Here is an 18,790-nt window from a genome sequence, read left to right on the forward strand (position 1 = left end):
TCATGAAAAAGCTAGCAATTTGGTACTTGCTGGTGGAGAAAGAACCACTCTTATCTTCACTTGGCAAAGTGAATAAGACTGGGTTAAGATCTTTAATTCAATTAGCTCACGATTAGTAAACTTGTATTTTATTATTCTCAATTACTTCAACTTCGGCTGATTTATGTATGAAATTTAATTCCTATCTCGGCTATGCAGAAATAATAAATACTAATTAGTATGGTGTGCATTTTTAAACATTTCAAAGCAAACTCAGTACCAGCGCCGCACAATCGCTTCACGCACCCTTCCCCACGACCGAGCCTGTGGGCATGTTGAGTCATTAAAGCGGACCAAGCCCCCAAGTCACCATACAGCCAAGGCGCCAGTAACAGTAATCAACAAGGAAGTATTCGTGTTCGTCAAGTCTAATACGTTCCATCCCGGATCTCCGTTTGCGTATGCGTGTGAACGTACCATAATATCCATTGAAAGTGAATGTCGTTCACTCAGCACTGCAACTACTTGTTTACACAGCAACGTCAACACTTACTGCTTTCATATATCTATTCATTGGGCAGTTTAGTCTCACTTTATCAATCAATCAACCCACCAATTTAGCATTAATAACACCGACAAATTAGCGACAATGTATTTAGATTGCTACGGTGCCATTTGTCCAAAACAATGGAAGAAGAGAAAAATATAAATGAAAATAAAGCCGTGAAAATGCAAAAAAGTGCATTGTTGTATATTGCACACTTATTAACAACACTAGATGTTAAGTTGCTTGCACTTCACCGAACGCCCACCTCTGCTGCGGCTGGCAACTAACTCAATTGCACGCCGTGTTGTTGCAGCGCTTCAAATAAGCGTAAAGAGTTGCATATTTTTGCTTCTCCTTTCCAGTTGTTAACTTGCTTTAGTGCTGTGCTTGTGCACACACCTCTCGCCCAACACCAAGTGCTGTTAAAATGGAATATTTCAAGGCTTTACTTTCATTGCGGAAGCCGCTTACTTCGCTCAAAATGTTTCTGAGCGCCAGCTGTTTCGCCAGGAGATGTTGCCATCGACTCATTTTCAGTTTATTGGTTCCGAGGTGATTATGTTGCACGGTGGTGAATGTTATAGCGGCTTATACTTTCCTGGTTTTGTTTATTTTTAGCTTTGGTCGGTGATTGGCTCGCCATTACCGAAATTTATTTATAACAGGTGCAGCTGTTACACATTCAATGAACTCATGGGTATCTGTGAGTTTGATTTATTGCCCAAGTGTGGCTGCTCAATTATTTTAGCGAGTTGGGCTGAGTCACAGGCACGAAAACGCACACTAATTAAGTGAAAACTTTAGAAAGAAATCTAATGGCAATAAAAAAAAAATAATAATATTTTTCAGTTTAAAAGTTTTTTTACACTCAAGACTACGCAGTCCAATTATATTTCATTTAAAATGAATTAAATTCATTTCCATTCACCCCAATCCATTAATTTACCCTCTCCTTTGACAGCAAGCTGATTTTCGAAGTGAAATGTTCAATTCATGTAATTAAATATTGCCATGTTGTCAAAATAATGGCGCATACATATTAAATTCTTTGAGATGTATAACAAATTTGACCAGATAAAATAAAAAAAAAATGTCTTTAGAAATTTGCTTAAAAAGCATCGGCAACCCAATGGCATAGTACCCCGCTGGCTGACTGCGGGGTGAAACATGAGATTGCTTAAAGTGCTAATGGCATATATCAATCCGACAATGCACTGCTCGTGGGCTAAAACTTAAAAATATGCAAAATCACTAAAAACTAAATATAAAAAATAAACGACCCAGCAAATGGTAAATTTAAAACAGCGAAAGAGTAAGAAATGCAAATAAATACACAAACACTGTCCGCCAAACACAAACTATATTTATGTATTTTACAGAAATCTCATGTTAGAAGCCCTGTCGGAAAGTCATTATATATATTTTAAGTAATTTCTCTTTATTCATATGAATTTATGGTGAATTATTTCAGCAGTCATGTATTATTTCAGCATTCGGTTGCACCGAAGCTATAATACTCTTCACAGAACTTAATTCTGATCGTTCAATTTGTAAGGTAAGCTATATGATATAGTAATCTGACCTGAATCATTTCTTCGATATTACATTATTGCCTTAAATAATAGTTCGTGCCAAATTCCATTCAGATACCGTCAAATAAAAGAGTTTTCCATACAAGTACTTGATTCCGATTGTTCAGTTTGTATGGCAGCTATATACTATAGTGGTCCGATGTCGAATGAATGAACAGCTTCTTAGTGGGAAAAGGACAGGTGCGAAATTTCAGATCGATAGCCTAAAAACTGAGAGACTAGTTCGCGTATATAGAGACGGACATGACTAAATCAACTCAACTCATCATGCTGATCATTTATGTATATATTTTATAGGGTCTCCATCGTTTGCTTCTAAGTGTTACAAACTTCGTGGCAAACTTAGTATACCCTATTCAGGTTATAAAAACTATTTTCGATTTTGGTCTTATAAATAACGCCATCTAATTGGCATTGTTTTGAAGGACCTTCAAAAGTCTGCCCTCCTGAGATTATTGAACGTTTTCTTTTCACCCATTTTTCCTGCAAGTATTGCACATATAAATATTTCCGAGCAATGGCTTATATTTGCATCTTTCAACTTGCATTGGCCAATAAAGCGCGTGCTCGAAAACCCGTTAAATAGCTCGCAGATTTTAGTCTAGTGTATTTCACGATTTCTGCAAGCAAAGGCACAACTGTATTAGGTGCACAAATATTAATTATTATTATTAGCTTTCTGCTGAAAATATGCTTTAGGTACACATAGTTGTTGTTGTTTTTGAGGCCAAAAATGTATCCTCTATGTTATGTATTAAATGTTTAATCAGTATACACTTAATAAATTTATGTACAAATCAAAAGTAAAACTTACAAATTAGCAAGTAAGTGAGTGAATGTTTTGCATAAGAAATGGGCAATTAGCATGCATCGAAGCATAATTACCAGGACTGGCGTGGAAGTAGACAAATACAATATTACATACATGTGCGCTGAAACTGCTTAGTCACTGTCACTGCGAGCGCTTCTACGCGATTTTTCTGCAAATATTCACGTATGAATTGCGGCAGTTGTACAGTTGCCCAGCTGTTGCCTTCAACTCACACTATGATTTACCGTTGGCTTTCCGTTGAGCTCCTTGGCGACGGCGCTTGGCCTTTCACAAAGTACATGAATGCTCAGTTAAACATATTAGTTTTTCAATTTATTACACATTTTAATGCATTTTATTTGCTGGTCGAGTGGGGTGTGAAAACTATTAATTGTGGATTACTCATACGCCTTGGCTGTTGAGCTTGCGTTGCTTTTAGTCCAAATGAGTCCGAATGGCGCCGCAATTTGCCATGGCGATACATTTTAAGAAATAATTTTTTTTATTTTTCTCAGTTCTCCTCTCGGCCTTTGTTGTATACTTGCATTAAGCGACTAGGCTGTGGTGCGCATGAAATTTATAGCGTTCGGCGAGTTGAACTGAAATGATTACAATTGGGGGACAATTAATCTCGAGATAAACGTGATAGATTGCGTTTGTGTTTGGAGTAAAGTAGTCACAAATTAAACTTTTTAATTTTTATTTTTTAATAGCAAAATTAGTAATTATAGTACTGAAACTATTTATTTTATTATTCAGTTGCTATAAGTTTATGAAACATTTTTCGATTAAAGGATTTAAAATAGATATTTGACATTAACTGCAGACTGTTCTAAGGCCCACGAAGCATCGAGCACCAATTAAGCGCATATACATAAATAATATAATAATAAATAATTTCTTTCTAATTAAAAGCAGACTTTTAATAAAAATAATAGTCACAATAATGATCAATTTGGCTGATATACTGCACGAAATTAATCAATAAATTTCAGTGCACATATTGCCGTCACCTAAGCTTCGTTAAACTCGAGTTATGTGAACCGCAAATTTATAATAAAAACTAAAATCAGTCGAAATTCAAACAAAATTTTGATACTATTAGTTGCACTCATTTGACAACACACGTTCGCAATTGCTGACAGTTTAAACATGTAAGCAAACCGAAAAAATTGGCAGTAACAAGTGCGATAATAACATCATCACAAACAAAAATAGCAACAACTTGTTACACTACAAAGTCAGTGCAAGCGTCAGCAGTAAAAGCTAAAAAGTTGAACGAAAATTTGTAATGACAAGTTGTTAGCACATGTTTTAGCGAATATCATCTAATATTGTGAAAAAGAAAACAAATAAGCATGAAAACACGATACCGATGTCACTAAAAATAGGAACTTCGTACAAATAGCTCTTAAAGGCATTATATGTATAATAAAATACTATTACAATTAAAATATGTATAGCAGCAGCAATGTTTTTTCGAAATACAGTAGAGTTGATATAAATAAGTACCCACGTTTTTGCACAATTTACTGACATGTTTCCTGTTTTAATTGTGCTTGAAATTATATATTTCAAATTATGCATTTAAAACGCCCTCTATAGTCCCTGAGTCTTATCAAGGTATAATTATCACAAAAAATTATCATACAATTTCAAGTTTGCAATAATTCAAGTGATAGTAGCGTCATAATTGATAAAAACTAACAACATTATTTCCGGCAACAGTATTATGCGCAACTCTAAGGCGCTCTGAGCCATTAGTTGGATGGCAACAATAGCACAATAAACAAATACTTTTGTGCATCTGTTTGGCTACAGCAACAACAACAGCAATGACTCAAACGAATCGTGTTTGATGGGAAAGAAAGAGATATTATATTTCTTTGCTGCTACTCTGACAGCTACTGTTTGAAATGAGCAATGTAAATCACAAGGCAACGTTGCAAAAGTAAAACAATACAAAATTTTTCTAAAAGATGTTTTTTCAAACAGATATGAACTGATTTTTGTATTATTTTATTTCTCGTAGGACTTGGTTTGTCGTTGGTGTACAAGTACTTTTATTATTGGTAGTTTGATTAATGAACGGATAATTGGATTGAAATAAGAAACCAGATTAACTTCGGTTGCACCGAAGCTATAATGCCCTTCACAAATACAAAAGATTCCTTACAAGAACTTCCGATCGTTCAGTTTGTATGGCAGCTATATGATTTAGTAATCTGATCTGAACACTTTCTTTGGAGATTACATTGTTGCTTTAAATAATAATCCATGCCTAATTTCGTGAGAGATATCGTGAAATGAAAAAGTTTCGCATACAAGCACTTGATTCCGATTGTTCAGTATGTATGACAACTATATGTTATAGAGGTCCGATATAGCCCGTTCCAACAAACGAGCAGCTTCTTAGTGAGTGAGATATATAGAGACAGACAGACGGACATGGCTAAATCAACTCAGCTCATTATGTTGATCATATATGTATATATTTTATGGGATCTTCGACGTTTTCTTCTGGGTGTTACAAACTTCGTAGCAAACTTAATATACCATGTTCAGGGTAAAAATCACATCATGGAAGATATTCCACTACAGTGTATACTCGCAACAGCGCTGTTAAAATTAAATTGATATAATAAGCATCCATGCCTTACAACATATAATATAAAAAGCGTTAGCGGTTGTTTAAGTTATCTTCACGGCTGCTTAAATTGGAATAAGTGCATTAGGCGGACAAACGGTGAACGAAAAAATTACACTTTACGACTGTAGTCGCTTTCAACTAGCAAAGTACATCTACATGTACATCTGAATCATTGTGGTAGAGGTCTTACGCAAATTAACATAATTTTCTATAATGTGTTTATTATTTTTTTACAAAAATTTCTGATTAATAAATTTAAAATGCTTCAAGAAATAGTATTTGCACCCTTTCGAAATGAAATTCCAAAAATTGCCGAAACGTGTATATACACACTCACAGATGCATACGTGCATTACTTTAAGCAGTGAATTAACTTAATTACATTGTATATTACGCAAATTGTACCGTTTAACTATAGAAAAATTGTTTGGCAACACGCTCAGATGCCCAGGCGTGATAATTGAAATATTGAATGGTTTTCACAAGCATTAAAATTTCTTGCGATATGCAAATTCACTAAGTGAATGTGGCTTTTAAAGTAAAATAGTTTGCAAGCACGCTGTCGGCTTGCGATATTCATGTTAAATAAAAGGTGTACAAAAGCATAAATAATTAGCGATGTAAAAAGTATAAACATTCAGAAGTAAGCATTTCGCAAACTCGTTCGTTATTAAGTAAGTGAAACGAGTAAGCCAATAGAAGATGGAATTAGATTAGATTACCCATATAATAATTAAGTTAATTAAGCACCCATGATCTTGATAGAGTGGAAAATTACTCAAGTTTCTTAATATTTGGTTATTATAATGGCGATAAGTCTTTCCATCAAACATTAAGAGCCATACCGATGTTGTATAGTATTTATTTAGGTGAAGTTATAGCTTAGGTGTAATCGAAGTGAACGTTTATTCCTGTTTTTTATTTTATAATTTAGATAGTATACATAAAACATATTATCGAAAATTTTAATTTTAGAAGTGAAAAAGCCTACTACTTTATGCCATGAAATAGTTGCACCTATACTTACATCGAATTGAACTGAATATTGTCGCTGCACACTTCACACGCCCACAACGCAGTGGGCAAGTTACGTGCACGTACACCTTAGTTGGTGTTTCAATGCAGTACGTGAGCTCATACACCGGCATACTTGAACTACTTCTGGTATTTAAACACATACATATATGTATATACCACCAGCGATATAACACCAACTAGTTTTGTGTGTTTGAATTTTTGCCAAGGCCATCATCGAGCTCAGATACATTCCGACTGTTGACAGTTTGGTTTTCTCCGCGCCGTCGTTGTTGTTGCGTTTCGTTTATTGCGAAAGCAAATAAATTATGTATAAAAACCGTTAAGAAACTCTTGTTTGATTACGCGTTGTGTCGGTTGCAATTATGTGGGCACCCAGGCATATGAATATTATTGTATTTCTGGCACGCGAACTTTAAATTCTACTTGATAAAACAATTACCATAAATGTGGCTGTCAGCCAACAACAACTGACTGCAGAAGTTCATGAACATTTAATTGTATGTGCTTCTTCTATATAACTGTACACACTCAATGAGCTCGATGTTTTTATTGTTTTGGTTAGCATTGAAACTTCGGGACATGTCGACAAAAATTTTATTGTTATTGGCCGAAAGCGCTTTGCTCACCATGTTCTGTTTCAGTCGCCCATTTATAAAAATTATACAGTAATTGATTTTATTTTCCAATTTATTACATGCTAATAGTACGCCTGCAAGGTGTTTGTTTATTTATTCGGATTTGGATTGACGTATATTCGCCATGTCTCGTGTTTGCTGTCCGTTAATTTTGTTATTATTGTTGTTCTACTCATTGTTACAAAAAAAGGAAACAACTAGTTCTGCTCTTTTAATTTTGTCATTGGCATACATGTTAACAAGTCTATTTGCAATCAAATGTTCACATAACTGAATTATTTTAATATATTTAAAACAAGAAAAAAACGTTAACTTCGGCTGCACGGAACCTACTTGTATACTACCCTACAGAGATTCATTTCTTATAACATATGAAAATATCTTTAGCTTGATTTTGATAGGTCAATTTATATGAGAGCTGTATACTATAGTGGTCCGATCTGAACAATGTGTTCGGAGATTGTAGCGATGCCTTGAAAAATAATCTATGCCGAATTTCGTGAAGATATCTTGTCAAATAAAAAAGGTTTTTATACAAAAACTTGATTTCGGTCGGCCAGTTTGAATGGCAATTCCGACGAATCTGCTATGATTGAAAAGAAAATGTGAAAAATTTTTGATCGATTGGGATATATAAAGTATGATTAAATCAACTCAGATCGTCACGCTGACCATATATGTATATATTATATATAAATATATACTTTATAGGGTCTGCGAAGTTTTCTTCTAAACTGCTAAAAACTTTGTAGCAAACTTAATATACCCTGTTCAGGGCATACAAAGTTATGAATAACAATCAAATTCACGGCACAAATGTATAACAACGAAATGTTCAGTGTCAGTAAATATTTTAATTTTTGAATTAGAAACCACTTCACAAGTACAGTGCCACATAGAGCGAAGACTAAAGAATAAAAAATATTAAAGAAATAAATGCACGCTCTTGTAAATATCTGCATATATATGTATATATACTTTTACGCATAAATAAATACTTCCAAGCATGTGGACAATATTAAATAATTGCATAGTCGACATATTCGGAGGCTTGAGCAAGTCCCGCCTATGTTTTGTCGATTATTTTACTGCATATTTATGACAACTGTAGAAGTCGTGCGAAAACACCCACTGATCTAATTCAATTGATTATAAAAAGAGCAGATAAACACAACTGCATTCTTTAAATGTTAACGAATTACTAAAAATAAACGGAAGAGGTTATAAAATCAATTTAAAAATGGGTCAAATCAATTGAAATATTGCACAGGTACTCTACTCTACTCTGACTCTAATATTTCACAACTCTTAGTTAAAAACGTCGAAATCAGAGTATACCTTTCCAGCCTCCAGAAAATGAGCAGCCGCTATGGCTGACTATACCGAAACTATCGGTTAATTTGCGAGATATCTAAAATAAATGAAGTGGGAATAAGTTGTAGGAGCAGTGTTACTTTTTATTAAAAGTGTAAATGAAAATTCTACATGATTTTATTGCATGCGATATGTCTAAGTCGATAATAATAATTATCTTGAAGCAGTTGAACTTGGATTGTATTAAAAACTCATAATCAGAACATAAAAAAATTAAAATAAAATAAGTATTTGTAATTAAATATATTTACATATATTTAGCTAGTGTTGTTTACAATATTTATTAATAATGTTAGAAACTATTTTTTATGTTCGTGAAAGTTCACTTGAGAATGAATAATAATAATAATGTAATCAGTCACTCCGAACTGGGATTACGGTTTGATAGTTTCACAAATTTAAATATTTAAAGCATTTTTTACTTACAAAAGTTTCGAGAGGAGTTATTTATGCTTCTTAAATTACCATTACTTAAAAAAAAATATATATATATATGTAACATATTTCTACAATATAATAATAGATGAATACTCATAAATAAGCATATTCCACTCGAACATCAAATAGATGGAGATATTTAAGTGTACGATTGATTTTTAATACAACGGGATTCCCCTAAAATATTACTTTATAAAAGTTTCAGACAATTGCCTGCCATTAAAGGGTTGGCACGCAAACTAAATTTTTACTTCCCACCGAAATTATAAAACGAAATTAAAATCGTAAACACTATTTACGCATATGTAAAAGTCAATATTTGAGCATAAAATAAATCCGAAATTTGCAATTTGTTTGTTTTAATAACTTGGCATCGCTTCGGTAAGCACTAAATCGCATAACCAGTATTTAGGTTCAGCGTGTTGGCAGGTAGATAAAAATTAAAAATTGGCGCTCGTGTGTAAACGAATGATTAATAGCTTAGATTTGGGTATAGGCATTTTCTGTTAACAACACTTTAGCAGCTGCTAAATTTATTTTAATTGTTTTTATATTATATTATTTGTTTATGATTTTTTTTAAAACTTCACAAATATTAATACGATATTTAAATACGCTGCTATCATCTAGTGTGTATGACATATTTTTTCCTTATCTTACAGTTAGCTTCCTTATTTGCCATCTTCATGAGTTTGGCTTTGGTCGCCAGTCAACGGTTCTTCCCTATACCGACAAACTTTAACTTCAACTCAGGCGGTCTGTCGTCTCCAAATGCAATCCGGGATGGACGCAATAACCGAGGTAAGGCAAATATTGGGAAAAAGCGTAACTATACAAGTATATATATTTAACGAAGACAGTGAAATTTCTTTTTCAATTTATGTTGTTTGATTTTAAAAGCAACCAATACGTTATTTTGGATGATAAGGTTAAGATTTATCAAATTAACAAGTGTTCAACGAAACTATTAGTTATCATTGTTTATTAAGCGTAACACTTCAGAAGTATCCTCTACAATAAATTAATAAATTCCAATTTAGTTGAAATCAAAATCAATAATAAATTCCAATTTAGTTTAGATTAAATTTGAATTAAAAAACATTCTACGGCATATGATTTTTTTTGTTTAAATTATTTGTTGAAAGCAAACACATTTTAAACGAAATTTTAATGCTTATAAATATTTACTGGGTTTTTTGATTTTATAATATACATAAGTGAAATATTTAATTAAGCTAATTATAAAAGCTCTTACTAATTCTACTTTAACGAATTTATAATTATTCCTATTCTTTATTCAGGTCCCGTGCTGTTTCCACCATCACCACCAAATCAATTCGATGAGAGCAGCGGCGTGATAGTTGGAGCTTCCGGTTATGGCTTTGTGCCACCCCAACAGCAAAGTAAACTCTAATATACAATTGATACCAAATATAGTCAGATACATATGTACATAGTTATGCCTAAACTCACGAACACCTCATATCCTCCCAGCAACTCTTTGCCAAACTTTCCGCCACCTCGACCAAAACCACTAAGAAAGCAAACACAAACACAAAAATATAATAGTTTTCTTGCAAGTTCAAAGTCAATTTAAGTAGAACAGAATTGCGAAAAGAAAACAAAAGCTTTATTACTTTAAATACAAATACCTTACATACCATAAACGAATTAATGAGTATTTAATGATGTTTTTGTTCAACATTTATGAATAAGTATATTTTTAGCGCGTTGAATGTATTTGAGGAATGAACAGTTACAATTCTTATAGTGTATGCGCACATTTATAAGTATTATTAATTAATTATCGCACCTTAGTCAATCTAATTAATCAATATTTCACAATCATTATTGTTGTTGTTTTCTAACAGGGTTCGTACGCGGCTAACCACAAATTACACACGGGTCTCAAAAGCCATCGCCAAAGTACAGCACATACACACACACACACACACACACACACGTACAACCTCCCACACTTTTACTACATTTCGAGCTATCTAGAAATGCACAATGCTTTTTGTCGCTTTGCTTGTATGCTCGCTATCTTATCGCTAATTAAGTTAAATAAATTAATAGTGCACTGACTAATCGCAATTATCACACCACTGCAACAATAACAAACGCAAAATGCACAGCACGGCGGGCGAAGAATATCAACAACAATTTCAAACAGCAAATAGAGAAACAAGTAAAATACATTGGAAATGGAACCGGAAATGTTAGCGTTAATATATATACTTCTTACACAAACAAAAAAAATTAAATTTCACCAGTCACTCAGAAAATAGCGCACAATCAAACATAACTACTAAACATTAGTCATCTAGAATATAACACTTTCTTCTATAACTATTATTATGTTTTTAATAATAAAGTATAATTCTTTAAGTTTTCGTTGTTTATTTATGTAATGATTCAAAATTGTTATGAAAATCACTTTAAATTAATAAACATCATTTTGAAATATATTTTTGAAGTCAATAATTCGTATTTATTTAGTTTTAAGGCCAAAATCTTTTTTATTATTTTTACAAAACAAATTTTAAAACTTAAACATTTGTGTTTGCACCCGTTTATTTTTTCAGATTATTTAATTTAATTTTTTATATATTTTTTAAGTCCACATTTTTAAATAACAAAATTTCTATTTTCCTCTCTGACTTAATTTTATTTTTACTTTTTTATAATTATAAAAATTTTTTTTTTTTATTAAATTTTGTTTTTTATTATTTTTAAATGCTTTTTTCCAATTATTTATTTATTATTTTTATTTCTATTTACCATTTTTTTATTTATTTTAATTTTATTTTTCGTTGTATGTTTTCATAGAAAAACTTTTTTATCTGTTATAAATAAAGATTTTTAGTGCAATAAAACCTTGTGGATGTGTTTCTTTTTGTTTTATGCCTTAAATTTTTGATTATAGTTTGTGTTTAATTTATGCAATAATTTAAATACAGCACATACGAGTATTAAAATATGTATTGCACCGCTTAGTGTTGCCTTGAAAAGCAACTAACACGCTGCTTAAAAGCCAACAGTTATAACAGAACACCTTCAAGATATGGAACGGATTACTTCTTTGGTTAGTATACACATGCTAATTAAAGAAATTATTACACTCTGGTATTCTATGGTTTGCAACAACACTAAAAACAAAATATATACTTGTAAAATATAATATACTATGCATGGTATAAAAGGGGGTTAAGATATCAGTTACACATTTTACTTCCAAGCGATTACGTAAAGCCTAACGTAAATCAATATTCAGATTCTTCTATAGAGACTCAAAGGAAAAAAGTTAAAACTAAAAAAAATCGCTTATGTTTAGAATCGGTACTCTAGTGTTATAGTTAAAAATAGCTATATATATTTCTATGGATAATTCTGAACTTTGACGCCCGACTTATACGTCGTAACTGTTACTGATCGAGTTCAAAATAACTAAAAATTTATATGTGAGATCTTTTATGTGATGGTATTAATTGAGGGATATTGCAAAGAATCGGCCACACTATAAAGTAGTTCTGTTACAAGCTCAGGTCGTCAGAATAATTGAACTATACTACATTTTTAAATAAAGTTAATTTTGTTTGCATATATTAAACGAGCGATGTATAAAATTGTATTCGAAATGGTAACCTTTTGCTTTCACATAATCCTTCAAACGATTCGGCCATTGATCAATAGCACCACGCATCTATCTATATTGAATCGGTATTGAATACGGTGTTCGAACCAACGATGTTTTATACTCTCCAAATTCTTGTGGGGTATTTGAGAGGCCATGTTCTCCAACTGTAGTCCAATGGATTCAAATCAGGATTTCCAGACGGCCAATCATCTGTAGCTATGAAACCAGGAATTTCGCTTTTAAGGCACTGCTGGGTGGTTTTTGCATTGTGTGCTGGAGCAGAATCTTGCTGGAAGATCCCTTTTTCACAGAAGTGAAGAAGTGTAACGTCTTTACAGGAAACTCCCAACCAAACCATTACAACAGCTGGATGTTGACCACGTTGAACTATTGAAATAACATTTTTTGCGTCTTTGGAAGTTTTTGCGTAGATTTTGTTTATTATTAAAAACTTAATTAAAAATAAAAATTTTTTAATTTGTAAAAAGGATACTTTCATGGCATGTTGACCGTGTGCCACAGAAGATGCCGCTTGCATCTGTTGACCCTCATTTGCTTCAAGCGCGTTGTCGGAAATTGATCAGTTGACCGACGTTAGGCTTTCATTTCGAGATCATCCCAAATAAATCTTGACATTGATCAGGTCGATATATCCATTTAACTTGACATAATTTTTTGTTTTTAAGGAGATTTATGCCAATGTGTTCATGAAAAGTTTTTATGGCTGAATTGGTTCGAATTACTTGGCCAAATTTTTTCATACATTTTATTTCCGCTTTTTCCACAGTTTTGTAAAGCAATCACCGCAATACAAATTTCTTTAGCTTCCTACTCATTTGTTAATAAGCTAGAGCAAACACTGGACAGATTATTATATGTATATTAGTAGACACCATTTACTAATTTTTTTATGCGAAAGTATAAACTTGATGCGAACTTGCAGTTTAAATGTTTCACATAATCGTCTTTTGGTTCACAAATATTAAAGATATGGCGTTACAAACATTGTGTTTTGCAAATAAAGGAATTGAATACAAAATGTTCTTTGATATATGAGGAACAAAAGTTTCTATTCCACATCCATTTGATATGGATATAATGCTTTTATTTAACGCGGAATATGTAATACACTCGAAAGCACTTAAGAATTGTATAAAAGGAGCTGTTTAGTCGTTTATACCTTAGACTCAAAAACGAATGTGTTTCTACATATCCCAAATATTCAGAGAAGACATTTGAATCTAACCCTCGTTAAAATTTATTTTGCTACTATCTAGCTGGGTACGATAGGAAATATGTTCGTATTTCAAGCAATTCATGTTACGTTATAGTAACATTCCTATTTTTTATATAAAATCTATCAAATCGTGAAATTACAAACAACTTCTCCTTAAATAAATAAAATTACCATATCGAAATTATTTTAAGTCGCATTTAGGAACTGTACTAATTTGAAAACTGTCGACAATTTGCAACAAAAGGCGGTAAAATTATCTATTGAGTCGCAACATTTTGCCGCTTGTCTATTTGAAGCATTTCACATATACATATTTATTGATGTATAAGTAGAATATAATCAATAAAAATACTCAAAAGGTTTGCAAATACAAAAAAATACGTTTCGAGAGGTATACGTATGATTCCGAACTGAGGTTCTTCGTGCGCACTTGGGCATGTTCGCATGCTGAACGGAACACATTTGTTTTTTCCAAAAGAACTAAGAGCCAGCGGCGTCTCAGCGCCGCTCAATGCATATGCGTCGTGGATGTGGAGCTTCGTAGTCGAAGTAGAATGAATACTGGTCAGTTAGCGGCAGCAGTTGATCGGCAACCTGAAAAACGACTGACATACTGAACCGAATAATAACTGCACGCGTGGACACAGAAATGCTTAGATGCTTGCTTAATCGTTAACAAGCTGAACCATTGTCGTTCGATGCTGAACAAATATATGTGGTAGTGTGTGGGGACGCAGCGCTTGTGGATTCTGGCAATGCAACAAATTTTGCACAAAATATGCAGGCAGCAGGTGGACTTGCTGGCGCGCATGCGCAAATAACTGGTCTACCTTCTTTAGTTAATCAATGTTGTTTTTGTTGCGATTTTTATTTTTCTTAGTGGCGGAATTTTTTATGCAATGCCATTTGCAAAACATTTCAAATGCTAAACGTTTTGCTCTGGATGACATAATAAAAATCTGTTGATAAAATGCACAACAAGCATTGTTAGCACATTTGCATATTGTTCGTAACAATGTGGCAATGCCACTGGTAGAGTAAATATGCGAGTATTTTACTGTAGTTGTTGCGAATCGAGAAAAACAAAACAAATCCGCTCGTGGCTGGTTGTGTTTGAGATAATTCTTCTAATTTGACAATTCACCCACGACTTTTCAACGTTTGTCGACAAAATCTCTTCAGAGAAAGCGAACCAATAGTGAAGGCTGGGAAGAAAGCATTGACGCGAAGTCACGCACGATTTTAATTGACATATTTGAGCCGCGGTGGCGACATTTATGGCGCCAATCCAGACAAAGCGATATATGTGATGTGGAGTGAGGTTAGCGTGTCCCTGCTCAAAATAGCTTTCAATTGAGCAGCCTGCTACAAGGCTGATTTTAAAACCACGTTTTAGATAAATTAATTTGCTATAGCGTCGAAATAGCGCATATTAGCGCTAAGGTGTTGCTAATGAATGTGCTAGTCTAAAAACTTTTGTTGCTGTGCTTATGATTTGTACATAGAGAGACTTTAGACATGATAAATGCGTTATAAAAACTGCTCTAATAAAAAATGATTTTTAAAGATTGCTCAATTACTTTTCTTTTGATGCTTTTAGTATATTCCGTTCATAGGAATATCTATGATAAAGAAACTTATTTAACCTGTTTAATTTGATACCATATATATTCTATATTCGTATAACTATATTCGTGTTGTTTCTTTTTTTTTTTAACCAATGAACGTTTATTTAAGAAAACCATGAACAATAGTGTTATGAAAAGTATTGTCCATCAGAAACTATAACATTTTCTCATCTTTCTGGCAATTTTTGGATTCCATCCCAAATGAACTGTGTTGGCTTGGAGGCTAAGAATAAATCAAGCCAATTTTTGATACCCTGTTTTGATGTGAACCATATTCCAGTGAAGGCTTTCTGTATCGATCAGAATAAATGGTAGTGAAAAGTGCAAGGTCTGAACTATAAGACAGGTGAGGCAAAACTTCCCAGCTGCTGTTTCCCAAATTATTTTTACCCGGTCTGACATAATGAGGCCGAGCGTTATCTAGAAAATTATTGCCTTGTGTCTAGTCTCAAATTCCGGGCGTTTTTCGGCAATCGTTTGATTCAATTTGATGAGTTGTTATCGGTAGCTTTCCTCATAAATGGTTTCACCCGAGTTAAAAACGGCATAATAGAGCACAATTTTCTGATCCCACCAAATGCAGAGAATTACCTTGGTATCATGGCTATTCGGCCTTGCCGTTGATTTGGCTAGTGGGTAGGTTTAAGTAATGCATGAGATTTCTAATCTTCAATTAAAGAAGAATAATTCCCTGGAAAACAAAATTTCAGACACACAATATAGATCGGATGACTATAGCATATAGCTGCCATATTAGCTGAACGATCGGAATAAAGTGCTTGCATGAAAAACTTTTTTATTTGACGAGGTGTCTTCATGAAATTGAATCGGAATCAAGTTCTTGTAAGGAGCCTTTGTATTTGTGAAGGGTATTATAGCTTCGGTGCAACCCAACGAAGTTAACTTTTTTCTTGTATTTTTTCTTCTTTTGTAGGGTTTCGGACATTGAACATTATTAGATAAAAAAAAGTTAGTGAATATCCGTGGTTCGTTTTTACGCTTGCTGGTCGAAGCTCAGCTCAAAACTTAGAAAACAACTTACCAGTGTTAGTCTTGTCAATGTCTCAAACTATTTTTTGATTTATCAAACACCTGCTTTACATACATAGTTCAGCACAGTTTTAATTCAATTATATCAAATAATTTGTCAGTCTAACGTTTTGAGTAGAAGCAGTTTTTTGCAGCAATTTGTTGGCTCAACAAACAATAAATATTTGTAATGTAGACAGTTTTGAAATTCAAAGAATGGCAAGTCGGACAAAAACAAATAAGGACTGACCAAGTACGAGTGGAACCAATGATTATATTTACTTACGGATTAGTGCATCACACAATCATTTTACAACATTAAGTCCAATTCTCTCATATAACGCGAGCCTTCTTAGCAAATTTATTTATGGTATTATTCACTTCTCTACTTTATTGATTATTTTCTGTGGTCGAAACTTTTTGCTGATTAAGCCGAATTTCAGTGGACTAACTTACTCTCGCGAATCTTTAGACTCTCTCTTCTCTCTCTTTCTATTTATAAAGCACTATAAACACTCGATTAGATGTGATTTATATTTAACGGTAAAAGCGATAAACCCTTGCTGAAGCTTGTGCGCTCGGGTACAAATACTATAATAACAATTATAACAACCGGCTGGGCGTAGTGTTGAGCGTGTCAATTATTTACTGGCTGATTAGTGACTTTTTGTATAACTGTTTTCTCACTGAACGACGCGACTGTCAAACAGGCATTGGCAATTGCCATTTCTGCTTTACTTGCGTGTGGAAAATTGATATGTTTTTTGCTTGAGCTGCATTTTAGTATGCCTTTAGTTGATTATTTGCCTTAATTTGTTATGCCAATTGTGCAATATTGAGTGTTCAAGAATGCAAAAATTTGCTTATCACCACTCATACATCTGCATACAAATTGCGAACACTGCCCATTTAATTTTTTGTGGATTGCACTCACAAAGACACACATTGACCTAAAGTCTGACAAAAGGCAGGCAACAAGGTAAAATTTCAAATAAAAAACCTGCATTGCAACTGTTGGCAACAGAAAGTTTTTAATTTTGAAGTATTTTGAATGAGAGAATGAGGGAGCATTTGTGTGCATGTGTGCTGCAGAGTAGCTTAGCAGCTGTCTAACAATTGGAGCAGTGCTGTGGGTGGTTGGGTACTTATGTACTCGCCTAATATGTACACTTTGGATATGCTAAAACAAAAACAACAATAACATTGCAATGGCAAATGACCTAATGCCGGAATAACCGCAGTCCAAACTTTAATTTTGCCGTACATCTGACCATTAATCTCGGTGTCCTGCAGTAAAACGCCATACTCGACTTTGCATGTATGCATAAATGAATGAATGTACATTTGTACCATATGTCTATGCCAAAGCATATGCGTTTAGTTGTTTTTGTGCCTTGCCATCAGTGCTGACTAACCTACCCAAAAAACAGCCCGAAACTATCGATGAGGCAGAGTGAGACGCATTAAATCCGCGCACGCGGACACTAGTGGTAATAATAGTTGAAATAAAATGCCAGTTCTGCAGGACAAGCGCACGTATGCATATTTTTATGGTGCTAACTTTTTCTCCTGCTGATTGCACTCAAGCATATGCCTCCCATTCATGGCAGTTTTGTGCCTGTTGGCATCGTTATGCAAACACTTCACTTGTTATGTAAATGAAATTAACCAATTACAATAACACAAGGCAAAAATGTGGTTAAACAAAAGCTTAAACTTTGTATTAATGACGCGTGCAGTACAACGGCACTCTAATCTAGCCACGAAAGACTGAAGCCACAAGCTCGACGAATGTTTTCGTGTGTATGTGTGTATCCTGATTAAACATAAGAGCTTACGAGGGGTACATATTTTGTTTTTTTCTTGATCGCTTCTATTAGCATTTTAAACGGTAGCTGTAAGTTGTGGGTGTTGTTGAAGTTTTCAAGTGCCAATAAATAGTGGATAGACATCTGGTGGCTGGTCGCGAATGCTAAATAAATCATATAAATTACTTAAGCGATTGTGTTCTTTTAATATGACAACCTTCCGTTCATGGAAGCCAAATAATAAATCAATAATATTTCATATGTCGAGGTGTGGTTGCAGAGTTTCGACTTATAGCGTTTGTTTGTGGTTCGTTTATGGGTTAATAAATGTAAATCAGAATTGGCTGTTGAATTCTCGTTCCACAACTTATTTATGTGTTATGA

The 18,790-nt window shown here is 33.5% G+C and overlaps 1 protein-coding gene across 1 annotated transcript in view; it reads left to right on the forward strand.

The window, feature by feature from the left end:
• LOC106618694 (uncharacterized) overlaps positions 1–18,790 on the forward strand; it is a 35,419-nt gene that overhangs the window by 11,742 nt on the left and 4,887 nt on the right. Inside the window, exons 2-3 of the mRNA XM_014236539.3 lie at positions 9,727–9,865; positions 10,366–10,467. Of these exons, the coding sequence (XP_014092014.1) occupies positions 9,727–9,865; positions 10,366–10,467 (241 nt within the window). The remainder of the gene's footprint in view (positions 1–9,726; positions 9,866–10,365; positions 10,468–18,790) is intronic.

The sequence above is a fragment of the Bactrocera oleae genome, chromosome 2 (assembly GCF_042242935.1).
Source record: "Bactrocera oleae isolate idBacOlea1 chromosome 2, idBacOlea1, whole genome shotgun sequence".
Classification (NCBI taxonomy): Eukaryota; Metazoa; Arthropoda; class Insecta; order Diptera; family Tephritidae; genus Bactrocera; species Bactrocera oleae.